Below are 20,994 nucleotides of genomic sequence, written 5' to 3' on the forward strand. Positions count from 1 at the left end.
CATTGGTTATAGCAAATGGAGAAGTCTTCAATACTGTGGATAAGTTCATGTACCTTGGCAGTGTGCTTTCCAGGGATGTACACATTGATAATGAGGTTGATGCACGCATTGCTAGAGCAATCTCAATGTTTGGGAGGCTCTGAAGGAAGGTGTAGGAGAGAAGAGGTATTAGACTGGCTACCAAACTGAAGATCTGCAGAGCTGTTGTGCTGACCTCATTGTTGTATGCCTATGAAACCTGGACAGTATACCAGCATCGTGCCAGGAAACTGAATCAGTTCCATTTGAATTGTCTTAGGAAGATTTTGAAGATCACTTGGCAGGATAAGGCACCAGACACTGAGGTTCTTTCTCAAACTAAACTGCCGAGCATTCAAACTCAACTGCAGAGAGTGTAACTCCAGTGGGCTGGCCACATTGTTCAAATGCTAAATGTACATTTGCCTAAAAGACTATTTTACAGAGAACTCACACAAGGCAAGTGCTCACATGGTGATCAGAAGTGATACGAAGACATTCTCACGGTGTCTCTGAAAAACTTTAGAATTGATCACATGACATGGGATATGCGCAGCATGGTGTGCCTGCATCTAAGAAGGTGCTGTGCTCTCTGAGTGAAGCAGAATTGCAATAGCTCAAAAGAAACACAAGATGTGCAAATTTAGAGACATCTCCATTCCAAATATTCACGTGGACTGTTTGTGCCCAACCTGTGGTAGAGTCTTCCAAGCTCATATTGGTCTGATCAGTCACAGTTGGACATATGGTATCTTGACTCTAGCACAGTGAGTTTATTTTCATCCTCTTAAGAACAACAACCAACCATCTATAAAATGGAGATTCTCTTCAAAAATCATCGTTTAACAAGTACCTGTTAATTCACCGGGCACCTTGATGGGCCCTGGGTATATCAAGAGAGGAGTAGAGACAAGACTTGCCCCCAGAGAATTTACATTCTGGGGGAGGAGAGCGGAGATACCACGTAAATACAAATAAGTCAAGAGAAAATACGTACAAATTAAATTAAAATAATTGTAGAGGCTGGGATATGATGGAGGAGCACTAGCTCTGCCTCTCTAATGTATAGAAGATTGAACACTAATCCCTCCCTCCCAAACTTTTTACACTTTTAATTTGCATAGCAAACCTTTCTTTATTAACTAGTGTGAAGGCAAACTTTAACTTTCCATGTCTGATTATCACAGCCTTACTTGGGAGGTCCCCTGGCAAAGCAGATAGAGAACCAGCCTTTAAGTCAGAAGGATCTGGGATCAAGATCTGCTTCTGACAAATGCCAGTAGTGAGACTGTGGCCAAGTCACTTAACTGTCCAGTGCCTCAGGCAACTAAGACTAAGGTATGGAAGAGTTGCTGTTCTGGATCCATGAAGAGAGTTTCCATACTAAGAGTACCTACAAAAATGTATTTCTGTACAAAAAATAAATGTCTGGAAACCTCAGTAAATTTATCACAACAGTTTAGCCCCACATTGCCACTAATCTGTTAAACGTTTCTACCAAGATGTCTCATTAGCATCTCAGACTCAACATGTCCAGCTGTTCTTTTTAAATACCCAAACCTGCTTCCCATCCAAACTTTTCTATTTCTGTTGAGAATAGTCACTTGAATTCCAAACCTTAGAATTATTCTCACTTCTTATTACCTCTCTCACCCCACCCAAAAATATACAGTCTTTTCTTTGTGACGAGTAAGTATAGTCTGGAAAGACAAATCAATACATTGGCTATGTTTGAAAATGTGTCATATTCTGCACCTTTAGTTTATCAACTCTTTGCCAAGCAGTGGGGGATGTGTTTCATCATCAGTGTTATGAAGTCATTGTGGGTCATTTCATTAGTCAGAGTTCTGAAGTCTTTCAAAATTGGTTTCCTTTACATTGCTGTAGTCATTGTTTTTCTGGTTCTGCTCATTTCGTACGAGTGTACCCTCGTTTCTATGAGTCTGTCATATTTGTCCTTTCTTGAGGCACAGTAATATTCCCTTACATTCATATACTACAATAGCCATTCCCCAATTGATGAGCAAACAGCTCTTTGGTAAAATGCATAGTGGAGATACAAATATTTTTGTACGTGTGGGTCTTGCCCCTTTGTCTTTTATTTCTTTGTTGTATATGCCTAGTTGTGGTATTGTTGGGTCAAAGTTTAATGAATTTTCTTTCAAATTGTTTTCCAGAATGGTCAGATTATCCTAATTCTAATTCTCCTTCAAACTACCTTGATTTTTCTTATGTAAGAGCTTTTTAATTTTGTAAATGTAAATTTCGTTGAATGTAGTAAAAATGTTAATTTTATAGATCATCTCTATCCCATATTTAGTTAAGAATTCTCCATCCACAGTTATAAAAAGTATCTCTTTCCCCTCTTCAAATTTGCTTATGATATGAACTTTTATATTTAGGTCATATATCAATTTGGAGCTTATTGTGGTATATGGTTTGAGATACTGGGCTAAACCAATTTTCTGCCAGACTACTTTCCAGCTTTCCCAGCAATTTTTGTCATATAGAGAGTCCTTACCTAAGTAATTCAGGTTCTTGTGGTTATCAAACACAATACTGCTATGTTCGATTGTAATGGGTCTTGCTGACCCATTAATCAACTTTTCCATATTTTTAAACCAGTACTAGTTATGACAATTACTGTTTTTTAGTGTAGTTTGAGGTCTAGTATTCCAAGTCTCTCTCTGTAAATTAATATAGGTAGTAGTGTTATTTTTATTTTATTATCATGGCACAAACACAAACAACTACTGTCTTTCCAATTATTTCTTGGATTGGATGTCCTGTTATCCACCTTGAACTCAGCATGTCTAAAACTGAAGTCATTATCTGTCTCCCAAAACTTTCCCCTCTTCCTAATTTCCTTAATACTCTTGAGCTCACCTCCCTCCTCCCAGTCATCCAAGTTCTCAACCTAGGTGTTCTCCTTGATTCCTTACTCTCTCTTACTCCCTATATCCAATCCATTACCAAGTCCTGTTGATTATACTTTCTTAACATCTCTTGTATAAATCCACTTCTCTCCTCTCAGGTTGCTACCGCCCTCGTACAGGCTCCTTATCACCTCACACCTGGACTATTCTAACAGTCTTCTGCTTGGTTGTCCTGCCTCAAGTCTCTCCCCAGTCCAATCCATCTTCCACAGAGCTGCCAAAGTGATCTTCCTAAAGCCGAGGTCTAACCATGTCACCAACTTACTCATTAATAACTTCAGTGGCTTATTATTACCCTGAAGATCAAATTAAAATTCTCTATTTGGCTTTTAAAGCCCTTTCTGCCTTTCAGTCTTCTTACACCTTCCCACCTTCCAGATACTCTACAGTCAAGTGACACTGGCTTCCTTGCTGTAACTCAAACAAAACACACTCTCTATATTGCAATACAGTCTTCTCTCTTCTTATCTCTGGCTCATAGCTTCTCTGGCTCCCTTTGGGCTCCAGCCAGAACCCCACCTTCTTCAAGAAGCCTTTCCTGATCCCCCTTAATGAGCTTATCTCCAGTATGTCTTGCACATAGTTGTCTGTATGTTATCTCCCCCATGAAGTCTCACAGAGGCTTTGAGCTTCTTGGGAACAGGGTATTTTTTGCCTTTCTTTGTTTCCCCAGCACTTAGCACAGTACCTGGCACACAGTGAGTGCTTTAAGGGGTGTTTTGTGGTTGTAGTCTCTAAGTCCTGAGTGTGACTTTGTAGGTGCTCTCCATTCTTCTTTCCATTTCTGTTATTCTAGTCATTATGTCTTCTATTATTTTGCATCAATTCATAGGTATTCCCATGCCTCTCTATATTCTTTGAATTCATTGTTCAATTAATTAATTCTTTATTATTATTTAGAAATTATTATTAATTAAATTAATTAATGGAAATCTATCTAGTTTCCAGTTCTTTACTTCTACAGAAAGTGCTGCCTCAAGAGTGTTGGTACCTATGGAACTTTTCTTTCTATCTTTGACCTCCTTTGGCCATATGCCTAACAGTGGGATTGCTGGGTCAAAGGGTATGGACATGATAGTCCCTTTCTTGGCATAAATTCAAATTCCTTTCCAGAATGTTTGGACCAATTCACAGTCAGGAGCAGTGTATTAGTATCCCCATCCTGCCCTAACTCTTATACATCATTAACTACTCCTGTCTTCTGTCATCTTTGCCAAAAGGACACCCATGGGAGGTGACACCTCAGACTTGTTTTGATTTGCATTTCCCTATTAGTTTTCATATAGTTGCTTGTAATTTCTAATTCTTCTTTGGAGAACTGTTTATTCATGTCCTTTGACTACTTATCAAGGAGAATGGCTCTTGACTTCATATATTTGTGTTAGGTTCCTCAATATTTTGGGTATCACACCTATCAGAGATATTTGATGCAAAGATTTTTTTTTCCCTGAATTGACAGTTTCCTTTCTTATCCTAATTGATTTTGTCCATGCATTCTTTTTTTTGTTTTGTTTTGTTTTGGTGAGGCAGTCGGGGTTAAGTGAGTTGCCCAGGGTCACACAGCTAGTAAGGGTCAGGTGTCTGAGGCCGGATTTGAACTTAGGTCCTCCTGACTCCAAGCCAGAGCTCTATTCACCTAGCTGCCCCTGATTTTGTTCATGCAAAACAAGCTTTTCAATCTTATGTGATCAAACCTTCATATTTTATTTTTGGTTATCAGGAGGGGCACATTTCTTTTTTAAATAGGGTTTTTTTTTTTCCCCTGGGGAGGCAATTGGGGTTAAGTGACTTGACCAGGGTCACACAGTTAATGAGTGTTATGTATCTGAGGCTGGATTTGAACTCAGGTCCTCCTGACTCCAGGGCCAGTGCCCTATCCACTGCGCCACCTAGCTACCCCTTAAATAGGTTTTTAATGATTATCTTTTGCTTTATGTCACTCACATTTCCCTCTGTATCTCTGCTTTCTGCCCCCTTCCAGAGAGGTATCCCTTAAAGACTAAAGAGGGGGGAAAGGGTTCAATAAAACCAATTTATATCTTTAAAAAAGTCTGATGTTCTATGCAGTGTTCTGTGCCCATGGGTCTCCCCATCTCTGCAAAGGAGCAGGGGGAGATAGCTTTTCATATCTCTTTAGAGCTAAGCTTGCCTTTTATGATATTATACTACTCAGTTTCCCTGTTTTTCTTTCAACTTACATTATTGTAGTCATTGTGTATATTGTTTTCTTAGCTCTACTTACTTTACTTTGTATCAGTTTATATGTCTGTCCAGGCTTCTTTGTATATATCATGTTCATTGTTTCTTTCTTTCTTTCTTTCTGTCTTTCTTTTTTCTTTTTTTTTTTTTGCTAGGCAATGGGGTTAAGTGACTTGTCCCCAGATCACACAGCTAAGTGTTATATGTTTGAGGTCGCATTTGAACTCAGGTCCTCCTGAATCCAAGGCCAGTGCTTTATCCACTGCACCACCTAGCTGCCCCCCATGTTCATTGTTTCTCACAGCAGAGTAATCAATTGTATTCGTGTACCATAGTTTGTTTAGCTGTTCCCTGATAGATGGGCATCTACTTTCTTTCCAGTTTTTTGCTGTAAATATTTTGGTGTCTGTGGGACCTTTTTTTCTCTGTCGTTGACTTCCTTCGGGTTTGTGCCTAGCGGTGAAATATCATTTTAATCACTTTTTTTACACAATTCCAAATTGCTTTCCAGAATAATCGAATCCTTTCACAGTCCCACTAATAGTGCATTTGTGTGCTTGTCTTTCTACAGCCCCTCAACCACTGATGTCCACTCTTGGGCACAATCCTAATGTGGTTGTCCAAGACGGGCAAGATCCCAGTGTTGTCTGCTAGGCCTGTTCTGCTTCTGGAAAGCAGGACAGACCGAAGTGTCAGTGGTGAGGCCCCTGCCTGTTTCTGTGGGCTCAGCCATATCACTTCTTGTTGTTTTATGTTTATTTAAGGCAAATGGGGTTAAATGACATGGCTAGGGTCACACAGCTCATAAGTGTCTGAGACCAGGTTTGAACTCAGGTCTTTCTGACTCTAGGGTCAGAGCCGCCTGGCTACCCCTCCATACTACTTTTTGAGAAGCTGCTTCCCTTTCTCAGTGCCGCTCTTTCTCATCTCCTTGCTTCTGCTTCTCTGCCTCACCCTGCTAATGTGATGGGCTACTGCTGATTTATATACTCCAGGAACCTGGTGACTCATCCAGAACAGCTCAGCAGCCCTACCCACTCAACTTCCTTCAGAGGGGGAACTGAAACCACAGGCACCTGGCGGGGTCTGACCTTTGGGCAACGGAGGAAGTGCTGTGCAAACGTGAGAAATGGGATGATGGGAGTGTGAGGAAATCATCCTCTAAGGGCCGTGGCCAAAGCAAACCTGTTTTTTCAGCCTGCAACCCCTCTTGGGCCTTCAGACCTTTGAGTAACTGTTTTCTCTTCTCTCCCTTCTTCCTCTTTTTTCCACTGGCAGTTGGAAGTGGCAGTGGTGACCACGGAGAGAGCAAAACATTTCTACAACTCTTGTGATGTTCCTGTCACGGTCTATAGTGACACTGATGAATGGGAGGTCAGTGCTCTGGGGCCCTGGGCCCAAACTGCTTACCGTTCCTGCCGCTTTCCACCCATGGCCATTCTCCTGGGCTCTGCCAGACCATATCAGAAGGTCCAGACATGTGTCAGTGGTCAGAACCTCACGTGCGGAAGAAACATGGAAACTATTTCTCAAGCTGTCGACCAGCTGTGCTGTGGTGCCTTAAGTCGACTGAAAGACCAGAAATCCAGTCTGTGCTTCCAGGCAGAGGACCTTTGCCCCCAGCTTGAGGCTGAGTCCCTTTATTATTATCTGTGTTGTTGAAACCTCGGAGGAGCTCAGTTTGCAATCTTTGTCCACATCACTTAGCACTGTCTTCACTAGCACGAGCTTATCCAGTCCTTTCCCTCAGCCTGTCTGCAGGATTCTAATATCCTGCAGCAGGGAATTCCACGGTCTGATTCATCAGCCATAAAGCATAAGCTACAGGCAGCTTTGCCAATAGTTTTTAAAAATCTTTAGACCCAGAAAAATTCTACTTGGTCCACAAAATATGCAGTTGCCTGGGCCTCACTAAACAGTGTTCTCTGCCTCCCTTCCCTTGTCCTTTGTTCTCCTCCTCCTTCGGGGGCTGGAGCTCCCCACCGGGTGTTGCCTTCCCCATGGTCCACATCCCAAAGCTGGAGAGTGTTAGCTTCCCCAGGCCAGGGAGTGTGGCGTTTTGTCTTTTGTCTTTGCTGTCTCCAGCTCCAGCACACAAATAAATGCAAACCCAAGATTGAATGGAGGCATCGTGTTCCCTTTGTCAAAGGAAATGCCACAATTCTGTTCCCTCAACTGAATTTAAGGGACTAGAAGGGTGAGGTGTGGCACCCATCTCTGTATTGGATGGTTCTTGAACTTCTTCTGTGTCATAGACTCCTTTGGCAGGTAGTCTCGGGAAGCCCAAGTCCTTCTTAGAAAGGTGTTCATAATTGAAGAAAATGCTAAATTTCAGTTAGCAGTCAGTAAAAACAAAGAGGTCCTTTTTCCCATCTGAGTCCTCAGAGTTCTTCCCAGGTGAGGAACACCTGCTCTAAGGCCATTGGTCTACCAGCCTCTGCTTTCTCTGGGTGATCTCTCTCTGTGTTCAGCCTTGTGCATTTCTGGTGTGGCCTGTCAAAAGTCTTATTGGTCTGTGTTTGTGAAGGCAGCAGCCCCTGCGCCCTCCACGTCCTGGTAGAATGTAAGCTTCCCTAGGGTCAGGGTTTCTGTCTGCCTGGCACAGTAGGCATTTAGTAAGTGTTTGCTGGATTGAATTGAATCGACTTCCTGTTTTCAGATGTGGAAGTTCCGCTCTGACCCTGTCCTGCACATTGAACTTCGGAGATGGGCAGACCTCATGGTAGTCGCCCCCCTTGATGCTAACACGCTGGGAAAGGTGGCCAGTGGCATCTGTGACAACTTGTTGGTGAGTGACCCCTCGTGCCCCGCCTTCCTGTTGAGTTGCTGCTCCTGCTGGTATCAGGCCTTCTCACTTTCCGTTTGGCTCTGTGGTCAGAGTGAGGGTGGCCCAGGCTCTTGGTGCCTCTGCTTGCCTCAGGAGAAGGGGCTCATTCCTCAGACCTTGTCTCTTTTTTGTCCAGGAAGGTAGATAGACTAATTGCTGATGAACAGACATGCCAAGAGCATGGCCCTGGTTAAGGCATCTTATGTCATCCCCTGTCACTTTTCTCCATGCTCTGTTCTGGACCCTGGATGACTTTCCTTTCCTTCTCCCTGTTCCTCCCCCCCCCCCCCCCCCCCTTCTGTCTCTCTCACTCATCTTTCGGTACCCCATTTTATTCTTTTTTTTTTTTAAAGTCTAGAGCTCCCTGTCTCCATCAGGGTGAAAGTACAAGGGCTGTTGACGTGCTCTGTTTCTGACCTGGGCCAGTTTCCCCTCCTCAGACAGCCAGGAGGCTTGCCCCCTGGAGGATTCTCCATATTGATGCCAGACTTAGTGCAGACACCCAGTGCAGTACACTTAGCCCTTAGCCCATGGCAGCTCAGGATTCCTGAACTCGTCCTATACCTTCCACCTCTCTGGCAGCCAGGATAACAGATGTGGGCAGCCCTGCCTGGCCGTTTCTTTCCTTCCATCATCTTATAACTCCTCACCTTTCTTTCCCTCTCTTTTCCCCACCCTCTGGCTTCCCCCTTCAGCTCCACTTGATCAGTATGGTCTGAAAACACGTATGTAAGATCAGATAAGTGTGTTTACTTCCTGTCGGCCCTCACTCAAACGCCCAACTGCTCTCTCTGTTTAGCTTGAAGCTTTAGCCACTGATCTATGGTGCAGATTCTCTGTCAGTTAGAATAACCTTGGCATGGTAGAGAGGGGAAGGAAAGAAATGGAGGTATCAGCTGATTTTGGGGGGAGCAAAGCAAAGATATACTGACTTTAGGAAGTGAGGCTTGTCAGAGACCCAAGGGCTTCAAAGGAACTGCTGTCCTCGAAAGAATACCCTGGTGTTCCTAGGGAGGGCTTCACCCAGAAGGTGCAGGCCAGGCGGGACATGGCCGTGTGACTGGCTGCCCACTTGTTAGAGGCCATTGTGGCAGATGAGCTCATTTGAGTCAGACTGGACCATGCTGCCTCTGAGGTCCCTTCTGACTTTGATAGTATGTGAAGAGGTACCGTGAAGCAGCGAGTATAATTTAATATGCCTTAGGTTCATCCATCCCCATTTTTTGTTGCCCAGAGATTATCCCCATCCCCTCATTTAGGTTAGTAGTAATGAGTTCCTTCCATGCCACATAAGAGATTAACTGAGATCCTCAGAGGGTAAGTGACATCCTCAGGGTCACAGTGGAACAGGGAAGGCAGAGCCCAGACCAGAATCTAGATCTTCTAACTGGTGAGCAGGCCTTCTCTCCCCCCTCTCCCCCCGGCCTAGCACGCTTCCCTCTAGCAGAGACAAGGTGCCCTGCTGTTTGGGGAGGGGGCTGTTCAGGTGATGTAGTGGTGATGAGTCCTTTCTGCCCTCTGTGCACCATGTGATTGTGAGCAGTGCTTGAATTTGGGGGCCTGTGGTTTAACAGAGATTCCGTGCTCTGGAGAGATATTAGGAAAAGCAGATGCTTGGGGTTGTCTTGTGTTTCTGCCAGCAATGACATGTGCTAAGTGGCTGCTCCTGAAGCTAAGGACAACCAATTCAAATGGAAAGGGCTTGTTCAGGCCCACAGGCAGGTTCTGCAGAAGGAGCTTGGCTGGGAGCCAAGAGGAAATGCAAGTGAAACCACTAGCTGCCTGCACCTCTTTCAGTTGTTTTATTGGTGGAGACAGACGAGAGGGAAATTCTGGTGCTTGAGGTAGCTTTTCGGGCAGGCCTGCGGAGGTAGCAGTTCTTCTCTCCCATCCTGCGGGGTGGAACCTTGGAGCCCCGAGAGCAGGACCGCTGACTCCCTCATCAGCACGTCACGCATTAGCCTTCCCATCAAGGAGAGCAGCACACAGACCACCGTTTCTCACGATGGCCCCTGAAGCCAGGACGGAAGGAGGGAAAGACGAATCTGGACAGTTGCCTGGGCAGAGGAGCATTCTCTTCTTCGGGGAGGCCCTCTGGGTCACAGGATCTCAGAGTCAGAGGGGACCTCAAAGGCCATCTCGTCCAGCCCATACATAAATGAGATGCCCTGCTCCAGTATTCTCCAACCAGGGGCCATCCAGCCACTTAGGTTATAAGCTCCCTGAGGGCTGGGACTCTCTTTTGCCTCTTTTTGTATCCCTAGCACTTAGCACAGTGCCTGGCACGTAGTAGGTGCTTAGTAAATGGCTGTCGATGGATTAGCCATGTCCTCCCCAGCCTGCAAAGGCAATAGTTCAAGTCCCACCTTCTGGGTGAGATCCTCACTGAGAGCATTGCTCTCTTTCTTTGTCTCTGGCTATCTCTGTCTGTCCCCATCCCCACCCCAAATTCCTTTGGCATTTATTATCTGTGACTGAAAATAGCCACATCATATGAGGTGTGACTACAAAAAGACTCATCTTTAAAAAAAAAAAAAAAAAAAAACCAAAACCGGATTGCAAACCAGCAGTGACTCGTCCGAACAGCGATGACTCCTGCAGAGAGTCACCTTGTGTGGTGTGGTGGGTTGTGCACTAGACACAGTGTGTCCCTGAGGACAGTCCTGGCCCTCAAGAGATCTGAATTTGAGTCACGGCTCCTACTATTTGCTAGCCGTGGGACCGTGGGCAGGTCATTTCCTCTCCCTTTGCAAGGCATTATCTCCCTTTCAGAGTTGTTAAGAGAATTACAAAGTTTAACATGTAGATAAATGGGAACTATCACAGCCTTCCTTTCCACCAGAGAAGCCCCTGGTCCCTTGAGTATTTTTCCTTTGGGAATCTGTCCTGTCTCCTACCCATCTTTGGCTGTGGTTTGGTAAGATGGCTTGGAGACCTGTCAGACACCCTGCCTTTAATTGTGTGGCTTGCAGTCATCTGGCTTAGCTGACTAGGTTAGCCATGACCCTTTATGGTTTAGCCAGAGGCCTCTAGCCAATGGCAGTATATTACAGTGGGGAGAGCACTGGATGAGGCTTCCCAAGGCCTTGGGATTGAATCCTGCCTCTGCCATGTGTTTCCTGTGAGACTGAACTTCTCTCCATCACCAGTTCCTCGTCTGAAAAGTGCAGGGATTGGATGAATGAGGGCCAAGGTCTCTTTCAGCTCTGTAGCTGAGATCCTGGGGCAAGTACCCTGTCACTCACTGGGAATCCTGCACAATTTTTAGCCTCCTTAGAGCTGAGGACAAAGTTAGGGGAGAGATTAGGAGGAGAGGCTGATCACCTGGTAATTATTGAGCTTCCATACTGTCTTGTGAGCAAGGCACTGTGGGAAGATGGAAAGAGAAAAGCAGTGTTGCACAGTGGAAATACTTCTGCCCTTATAGACAGGAGGTGTGGGTTCGAATTCTGATCTGGGCAGTTACTAACTGTGTAATTGAACTTCTCAGTGCCTCAGGTTCCCTGTATGTATGGGGCAGGTTATAGAGGTGGCCTCTCTGCCTCCCAGGTGGTCATGAGGAAGGTACTTTGCAGACTCTAAAGCTCTGGGTAAATTAGTTATAATTGCTACTGAGGCACTCACTGTGGAGTAGGGATGACAAGATGTGACCCTCAACTAATAGTTAACAAATAGTATGAGATACTATTTACTAAGTATCAGGTGATTGATTAGAAACCTTAAGTGCATTAGGAGATCTAAAGGAGAACTCTCCTGGGAGACAGCTGCCATCTGAGGTGAGGCTTGAGTCAGTCCTTGAGGGTTAAGCAAAGGGAAGAGGAGAAGGTGTTCTGGGCTGAAGGGACTAATACACATGAAAACAAAGAGGTCAACTAAGCGGCAAGACCTTAACTAGCAGGTGTCATATGGCCAGGCTAAGACATTCTAGGCAATGGAACTGGCCTCTGCCTGAGGAGGGGATAGACAGGCACCTGGCTGGAATCAAAGATCTTCTGGCAAGAACTAGTGTTGAGTGACACTTTCCCCCTTCCTCACAGACCTGCGTCATCCGAGCCTGGGATCGGGCAAAGCCTCTTCTCTTCTGCCCGGCCATGAACACTGCCATGTGGGAGCATCCCATCACGGCCCAGCACGTGGAACAGCTGAAGGGCTTCGGCTACACCGAAGTCCCCTGTGTGGCTAAGAAACTCGCATGTGGAGATGAAGGTAAGGCCTCATGAGCCCCAGCTCGGGCCCTACCCCAGCCACTTGTTCCGCTTGGCCTGTCCCAGGAAGCTTGTTCTACCCCCATCCTAGACGAGATGGGGCTTCGAGTCCTTGGGGTGTCACAGGGGTGGGGAGGGGGTAGATTTGGGATGGTCAGGCCAGGTGGGCTCCGTACTGGTCTCTGCAAGGATTCACCTTCTTCACAGGCTTCCTGGTTAGCACCAGGACTACAGCTTCCCTGGCTCCTTTTCCAACCCTGGTATGTGGGGATGCTCATGTGGCTTCGTTAAAGGCCACCAAGGCTACAGTGCCTCTGCATTATCCCAGATTTCACTTTGGATGGCTTTGCTCTTCAGGTCTGGGGGCCATGGCTGAAGTCTGGACGATTGTGGGGAAAGTGAAAGAGGTCCTTTTGGAACTGGACTTGCTGCACCAGAGTTGATCCAAGAAACGGCTTACGCACCAGGCTGTGCTTGGCCAGTTTTCCAGGAGAAGCAGCAGTAACACTGACAAAGACTCGGCTGGAGTGGTCTGGTCCTCGGGCCAGTCTGGAGCATTGTGCCCTTCCCAGGAGCAGATTGGCCCCAGGACACAGGAACTGGGATCCGGGACCATTGGGCTTTCTCTTGGGGCTCCTGTGGGGGTGCAGATGGCAGTCCTCTCCAGCCGCCTCACCCCCGTGCTGCCTCCGTGGGGGCCAATCAGGTTCTCTGATAGTGATTTGGACTGTTTTCCTGAAATGTGGGGAAGCAGGTGTTCATCATAGTGTTTCATATGCATTGGAGGGTTGGGAAATTGCGATAAAGAATTATGTGCATCATGTAGGAACTGGTTTTAGACTCATTCTTGTCTAGAGATCCACAGACCAGCTGAATCCCTTGCTATTTGGTTGGTGTCTTGGTTCACAGCCTAAGGGCCCAGACCCTGTTTGAGATCAGGAAACTCGGTGTTTCTATTCTCGTCTTTTTCCTCTCTTGTAAGTTCCTTGAAGTTAGAAATTATGCCTTGTACCTCCTGATAGCCCCATGGTGCCCAGCACAGTGTCTCGACATAATAGGCATTCAGTAAATGTTTGTTGAATTATTTAACTGGAATGAGAAATATCATTCGTTCCTTCCTTGCAGTGTGTGTCTACAGGTCACTTTCAAAGTCTGCAGATATGACCCTACCTGATAAACTCTGGCCCAAGGAAGGGTGTGGGTTGACTAGTCTGACATTCTTAATGCCTAGAACAATGGCCCTCACAAGTGAATGCTTCCTATATTTCCATCGAAATGATACTTGTATTCAGTTGTACTACTCTTTAGGAAGAGATTTGGAAAAATAAGAAGGAATGGGGATGGTGAAAACCAGAGAAAGAAAATCTTGTGGCGAGGATTAAATCCCTTACCACACTTTGCACGAATTTTCCTGTACCCTCAAATGATCACTTCACAAATACCAGGCAAGGAATTCAGTCTTCATGGCATGTCCGGAGTAGAGCCCAGGACTTCTACACTGGGGTCCTCTGTATTCACCATTCTTTTTGCATCACTGCTTTTCCCCCTGCCTCCCCCATAGCACACACACTCAGTGGGTTTAGTCCCTAAACCTCACACAGAAAGCCAGTTATGGTAAGATGCAGAGAAGACCCCAAACCTCCCTAGCATCCCGCTTGCTACTCTCTGCTTTTTGTCCTTCCACCGTGGGGCAGATCTTGTTCTCATTCCTCTCCTCTGAAGTTTCCTGTTGGTTCCTGACTTCTGGTGCCAGAGGTGGGAGCTATGGTGATCATAACAGAAGATTCAGTCACCAAATTTGTTGGCCTTATCCCAGGGTAGGCACGTGGGGGAGATCAGCATTGTCCACAGCAGCATACCCCTTTGAGCTGCTTTTATTTCTCCATTTCTTTGCTTAATAGAGTTGTACCAGTAGAATAAAATTGTCTTAGGTCACAAGTATGAAAGGAGAATTCCAATGCTTTTGTTTGAGACAAATCAACAACGTGGTCTAAAGTCAGCATTAGGAAAGAACACTGATAGTCAACTCAATGATCCGAAGCAAGAGGACACGTGGATCAATGAAACAGAAGATCAAGTGACGTTCCAAATGACAATATTAGTTCCAAACTTTCTTCCTCTCTCCAAGAATTTACTGCAAGAATTATTAAGTTGAAAATTACACAGGCATATGCACATTCCTTTTCTACTACTAAGGGAGGTTAAGTGACTTGTCCAGGGTCACACATTATATTACTAAGTGCCTAAGATCAAATTTGAACTCAGATCTTCCTGACTCCCAAGACAAGTGCCCTATCTACACAGCATTTGTGTTCTTCCTAGGCCAGAGAGCTCACTAACTTCATAAGGAAACTCATTCCATTGTGGAATAGCTCTCCACATTTTAGAAAATTCTTCCATTGAGCTGAAATTTGCTTCTGCATAACTTTTATTGGTTCTTCAGTCCTTGGCCCAGGTGGCTGTCTGGACTTGCACACCTCTGGAGCTACACCATCTGCCACATGGCTGTCCTTCAGGTGTCTCAAGACAGCGGTCCTGTGTCACTCTCATGGCTTTTCTTTTCCAGGGTTAAGGCTCAATCCTTTGATTTTCCAACCCTTCTTCAGAGAGCATTGTTTTCAGACCCATCTCCACACTAAGTGGGCAAAGAAAAGGGTGGTTGGTTGAATTACTGAAAGTTCATTGTATTATCCTCAGCTGTAAAGCACTAATTTTAAGAACTGGCCCTGTTGGAACTGAGGAGAGGAACATTCCCCAAGGGGGTTCCTCAGATGGAGGTGAATGTTAGGAGGACCCCACTGCTGCATGAGAAGAGGGTCCAGTGATTGGTGAAGCAGCTGGCATCCAGGCCACCTTTGAGTTTGAGTGGTAAGAGTCACTGGGGAACCACCATTTTAGCTTTCTCAGTCATCCTTTTTACTGATGTCCTTTCTCTTCCAAAGGATTTGGCTACATTCTGAGTACAGAGAAACCAAGGCCCAGGGCATTAGCTATGACTTTCAAAATGTCAAGGGCATTACCTGAGTTCATCCTAGAATTGAGAGCAGTTATGTTCTCTGTGAATGTGGGCCCTTCCTAGACTTCTTTGGACCCTAACCAGGGATAGCTGATATGAGCTCAGTTTAAATAACTTTGGTGACTTTTGGTCAGGGCAGGGCAGTCATTGAGGAGCTCTGGCAGTGACAGCAGCCATAGATCTGTTTGTACCTACAGGGAGACGGATCTGGTTAGTTACATGGTGTCAGTGGGCACCTGTTAAGCCTTCAGCCTCTGCTCAGTACTGTTGGGTTAGAGAAATATTAGCTATGGTCCCTGCCCTCGAGGACCTGAAAGCTTAGCCAGAGTGACTGGACTCAAATTAGGGAACAAGATAAGATAGGAAGTGTGAACACAGATGGATTTTGACCAGCATTTTTGGAGGTAATACCCACAAGATGAGATCATAAATCTATTGGAGTATATCTAATCAAGTGCTCTATTAAAGCTGGAGTTCAGAGGGGGAGGGCTGGCATGGTTGGGGAGCAGCTGGGAATGGAGCTGGGCCTTCTTGTCTGGGTAGGATTGACATAGAGTGGAGGTGAGAAGGAGGGCATTCCAGGCAAGAGGAATGATCTGAAGGAACGGCAATAGAATGAACAGTAAAGACCAGCCTGACTTGAATGGAAGGTCCCTGTTTGGGTTGGGGAGAGGTTTGGTGGTTATTGGGTAAGGTGATTTGGAGGCATTTTAGAGAAAGCCAGCTGAAAGATTGGAGATTTTCATGGGGCAGTGGAAAGAGCTCTGAACTTGGAGTTGGGAAATCTGATACCACCAGTGTGACCTTGGACAGGTCATTCAACTTGGGTTCAGCTTCCTTTCCAGAGCTAATCCTGTGTTGTAGGAGATGAGGAAACTGAAGGAATCTTGAAGAAGGTTGATGTGTATCAGGGCTTCTGAGACTTTTTTGGATCATGAACCCCTCTGATAGCCTGGAGAAGCCTATAGACCTCTTCTCAAAATGATGTTTTTAAATGCATAAAATACAAAGGATTACAAAGGAAACCTAATATAGTTAAACAAAGATGTACATTTCTCCCAAGTTCATGAACCCTCAGGAGGCTTTCTGGCGGTGCCACGCTTTTCTATAAGGCATTGCACATGTCACTGAGGCAATGCGTTGGGCCTGGGCCTTGCTTCTGCCATTAAAGAAAGGCTTGGCCTGGCTGCAGTGGGTGGGCATGGGGTACAGTGGCAGCAGATTCCAGTCTCAGGGGTCACACGGGGCCACCAGTTGATACCTTGGAGAGCTTGGCCCTGGAAGTTCACGGAGCTGTCTTGTAGAAGTGTGGTTCCCAAACACATTGCCCTCTTGCTGGAACAGGCTGATCTCATCACAAGCTTATCTATCCAGATCACATGGTTGCCCCTTTGCCTGCTGACCTACATAACAGAACCCTGTAGCAGACTCCCATGAGGTAATTGGGATTCTTGGAAATACAGTGAGAGTTCAAAGGTGCCTTGTCTTCATGTGGGCAAAAGGGGAACTGCTGATGTCTCATAAAGCAACGAGGGTGGTGGCCAACAGAGACAGATGCAGCGCACGCTGGGGAGGAAGGCCTTTGAGATACCCTGGAAGGGCAGAAGTACAGCTAACAATCTCTTGGATCCTGGACAGTTGGAATCAGCTGAGAGCTTGGATCAGCCTTGTGATTCTGTCCAATGGTGCTGAGCTCATCGTCTGCCAGACCTCAGGTTGGGGATTCTCAGCCTGTTCTTTGGGAGCATTTCAGGGTCAATGAGAGCTGGTCAAAAGGGTTTCTCCAGTAAGGGAAGATGACTCTTTGAGGAGTGTCTCTCATCTGGAAATGACCTGGAGAATATTAGAATGAAGGGGGAGAGGAAACTGGGGAAAATAACGTAAAGATTCTTAAAAAAAAAAAAAGAACAAACCCAAACAAACTAGAAATGGTTGTTCTGAAGAGAACCATGTAGTTTACTCTGAAAAGTACAAATGGATGTGTAGCATGTGCTGAGCTGCAGCCAGGCTGAAAAGAGGTGGAGGGGCTGTGAGTACAAGGAAGTGAGTGCTTCCAAAAGGAGCCTGGCCACCCCTCTCTCACTCTCTATTAGAAAACCAAGTTGCAAATGCAAGAGAACCCCTGAGAAAGTCTGATAAATGCAGTGATAAACCAGGAAACCTGAGCACTGGAGAAGAAACCAGCAGTCCACCTCTTACCAGAGAACTGATAGAATTAAAATGCAGAGTGAAACGTGGACAATTTGGGAATTTGTTTTGGCAGACTAGACATACTTGCTATGACAGCTTTAATTTGTTTTATCATTATTGTTGCTCAGTTGGTGGTAGAGGAAAGGGTAAGGGAGAGATAATAAATGGGTGTTTTAAAAAAACAACCCAAATACAAGAAAATCCAAAGGGGGAACATGTGTACTTTGTGGTGAGTCAGAGGGAGCTTTTAGGTGACAGTAGGTCCTGCCTCTACATCTGTTAAGAATCTTCTCTGCCATAGGGGCTATTCTAACTCAATGGTTTGTTGTTGTGTCCAGCAGGAAGATGGGGTTTGATGATAAGAAAAGTGGGATGGGAGTTAGCAGTGTGAGACTTCTGCAGTCTTTTGCTGTGTCTGTGGTTAGCTCCCCAACTTTGAATTGTGGTGCCCTCAGGCTAGTGGAGATCTCTTCAAAACACAATTTATTTGGCCCCTTCCCTCCAAGCAAGACAGACTTGGGCTACTGGTTCTTTGGGTTTATCTTGAGAAACTGATGCAGGTGGATAAAATAATTGACACCCCCTTCCCTCCCTCAGGGTGTGTTCAAAGCTAGTCGTTGGCCAAAGGCAAGTAACTTGACCTCAGCTATAAAATGGAGACAGTACTTAAACTCTCCTAATGTCACAGGGCTTTGCACATCTTAAGGTTCTAGATAAACATGAGTTGTTATTTTATACATCTACTTCCAGGCTCTTCTCAGGCAACTACCAAGTTAAAACTATATTAATTTCATGCCATGAATGTGAAAGTTCATAATTTTAGAGCTGGAAGGGACCTTTAAGTAAGTTGCTTGAGGTCACACAGGTCAGTAAATGAGGCAGGATTTAAAGGTCCTTCCTCAGAGTGGGAATTCACCTCTTTTTAGTGCATAACCACTCTCAGTGCATTAGGGCTTCGGAGGAAGGGGAGAGCCTCTTTGGCCAGAGTGGTTGGGAGGGCTTCCTGGAGGAGGTGCAGTGTGTGCTGGGTACACCCCCTTCAGAGTATGAGGTTCTGTTCTGCACACTACATTCTAGAAGGGACATGGACAGACCGGAGCACCCTCAAGGAGCTTACAGTCTAACGGGGGAATACAGCACACAAAAAGCCGAAGGGGGGGAGGAGAGAACGTACGGGCATGGGGGCCGGCGGGGGGGAGGGGGGGGGGGAGGGCAACGGAAGCAGTGAGCTGGTAGGGAGTGGGGAGAAGATTGTGACTGAAAAGAGCAGACAGAAAAACCCACCGAATTTTGATGAGCTGGGACGCCCCCACTGAGGATGGAAGCTTGCCCAAAGTCACGCAGCTAGTGAGCGACAGGGCCTGCGTCCGATGCTCTTCCTGCAGTTCTTTAGTAGAAGTAGCCACTCCATCCTACAAGACTTTTCTTCTCTAGGAGAAAGATCGCAAATTCACCTACCTCTGTCCTGGAGATCTCATTAAAAAAATGCTTTGTCTGATTTCCTCCATCTCTACATGCCTTAGTTCTCCTTAGCAGTAAAAAAGAGAGCAGTTCTTTGGGTCTTCATTAATAATATCCCAAATTGCTAGCAGTCTTCTTTCAAGGAACTTACAGCACATCCACCCTGTGGCTATTCTTCCTCCCTTCCTCTCTATCACCTGCCCCCTGCCCAATCCATACCTTTCCAAAAGACTGTGAGGGGCAGCTGAATTGACCCATTTCATGGACGGGGAAATCAAAACACTGATATGCCAGTGGTGGAGCTGGGACTGAAGCTTCCTAGTCTCTTGAGACTGGCCTGGGAATGCCTCGTGCTGTGCTAGCCTAGCACATAGTAAGCATTTAAATTCTTGTTTACCACCTGACTGATTGCCTGCTGTCCTCATAGCTTGAGCTATGCTTCCTTTTTTTCATGGTGGGGAGGGGGGGTGTGGTTTAAAGGAGCAACGTCCATGAGCACTAGCCAAAGTAAATCAAGCAGGAGGATTTTGTCTCTGATGGGCTGCTGCTGATTAGCTTCCCAACCACCCAACTGCCCAGGGCTACAGATGTATGTTAGACGGGAAATAGAGGGTATGTATGTGAAAGCTACGGATCTGAATGCCAGATGATGCCGCAGCATTAAGACGATGCAGTCCGTCTTCGAGATGATTCAGTGCATCCTGCTCCAGACAAACAAGAAATCTAAAGTCACATCGCTTTGGGTTCTTCTTACCCCAGATGTCAGCATGGGCACTGACTCTGCCAGTGTCACGTGCTACAAATAGAGGAGGCAAGAGAAGTCCTGCTTCCTGCCCTTTCAGAACTTAGTATTAGAGAAACAAAGAAGACATATGAAACAATATGCTTGGAGGCCGTGAGGGTAACTTGGATGACGTTATCCAGCAAATCTGCACTATTGCTGGAGAGTTAATAAAGGTTTAAATTCAATATGGATTATTTAAGAGAAGGGATGGTAGCATCTCTACTGTAGAATGGTGTATGATCTAGGCTTAGATTAAATGATGTGGGGAGTCAGAGAAGGGAGATTTAAATGGACTCTAAGAATCTAGGCCTGGAAGGATTAGTGGGATTTGGATAGGGTCATAGAATTAAACCTGCAAGGGACTTTACAGGTTCAAATGACTTGGAAAATCAGTCAGCAAGCATTTATTAAGTGCCTACTATGTGCCAGACTCTGTGCTAAGAGCTGATGATACAAAGAAAAGCAAGAGATAGTCCCTGCCCTCAGGAGCTGTCATTCAAGGAGCTCACACATCAAAGAGATGACATGGATAAATAGGTATATGTAAGATACCTGCTGAGTAGGTGAAAGGTAACCTTGGAGGCACTGGAGGCTAGAAGGAACAGGAAAGGCCTCTTCTGGAAGATGGCATTGGAGCTGAGTCTTGAAGGACGCCAGGAGGTGGAAGCTAGGAGGAAGAGCATTCCAGGAATGGAGGGCAGCCAGTGCCAAGACATGGAGACAGGAGCTGGAGAGACCTCCAATCCATATGGCTTAATCTCTACAAACATCCATGGGATTTAGAGCTGGAAGAGACCTTCGAGGTCTTCTGATCCAAATCCTGCATTTTACATATGGTGAAACTGAACAACCAAAAAGTGTTGTTGAGTCACACAGGTGATATGTGGCAGGGTCTGTGTTCCAGTCCACGCAGTGCTTTTGACTCCAAATCTAATGTTCTCTCCATCATATCACACTACCTCTGGTATGCCTCATTTGCATTTTGTTAATTTGCACTTGCTAATAAACAGTTTTGAAAATGTCCTTAAAGTATTATATGTGTGCGATGACTCCCTCGTTCTACTGTAAGCTCCCTAAGGTAGGGATATGTCTATCATAGAACTTTTGGGTGCAAAGCTTTATACGCAGTGGATACTTAGTGAATATGGACCTACTAGCCGACTTATCTCTCTGCCTCTCCTTAGGTCACATGCTTAACAAAGACAAAGCCGTCAGAAATTTTAAGAGTTTCTCAGAAACCCTCAGTAGCATATCCAGAAATGGGGGAAATAGGAAGTGGCACATGTCCCCTTTCTCAGATGAAGCCCCAGATGCAAAGAGAAGGGAAGCAATCTAGGCAGCATCACACAGCAAGTCGG

At 45.6% G+C, this 20,994-nt stretch overlaps 1 protein-coding gene and 1 long non-coding RNA gene across 4 annotated transcripts in view; one reads left to right on the forward strand and one right to left on the reverse strand.

The window, feature by feature from the left end:
• PPCDC (phosphopantothenoylcysteine decarboxylase) overlaps positions 1-13,274 on the forward strand; it is a 45,466-nt gene extending 32,192 nt beyond the window's left edge. For both annotated transcript variants that reach the window (XM_027858281.1, XM_027858274.1), the window contains exons 3-6: positions 6,432-6,527; positions 7,813-7,941; positions 12,018-12,186; positions 12,543-13,274. In XM_027858281.1, coding sequence (XP_027714082.1) covers positions 6,432-6,527; positions 7,813-7,941; positions 12,018-12,186; positions 12,543-12,628 — 480 coding nt within the window. In that variant the 3' untranslated portion in view covers positions 12,629-13,274. The remainder of the gene's footprint in view (positions 1-6,431; positions 6,528-7,812; positions 7,942-12,017; positions 12,187-12,542) is intronic.
• Positions 13,275-13,364: 90 nt separating this feature from the next.
• On the reverse strand, positions 13,365-20,638 carry LOC114040249. Of its 2 annotated transcripts, none has more exons than XR_003568755.1 (3): positions 19,072-20,638; positions 18,676-18,821; positions 13,365-17,023 (listed from the first exon to the last, which is right to left on the reverse strand). It is a non-coding gene; the product is annotated as an uncharacterized LOC114040249 (long non-coding RNA). The 2 variants fall into 2 exon arrangements; XR_003568753.1 differs by having other exon boundaries at positions 13,365-17,034.
• Between the last annotated feature and the right edge of the window lie 356 nt (positions 20,639-20,994).

Source organism: Vombatus ursinus, unplaced genomic scaffold (genome assembly GCF_900497805.2).
Source record: "Vombatus ursinus unplaced genomic scaffold, bare-nosed wombat genome assembly UNPS02000749.1, whole genome shotgun sequence".
Classification (NCBI taxonomy): Eukaryota; Metazoa; Chordata; class Mammalia; order Diprotodontia; family Vombatidae; genus Vombatus; species Vombatus ursinus.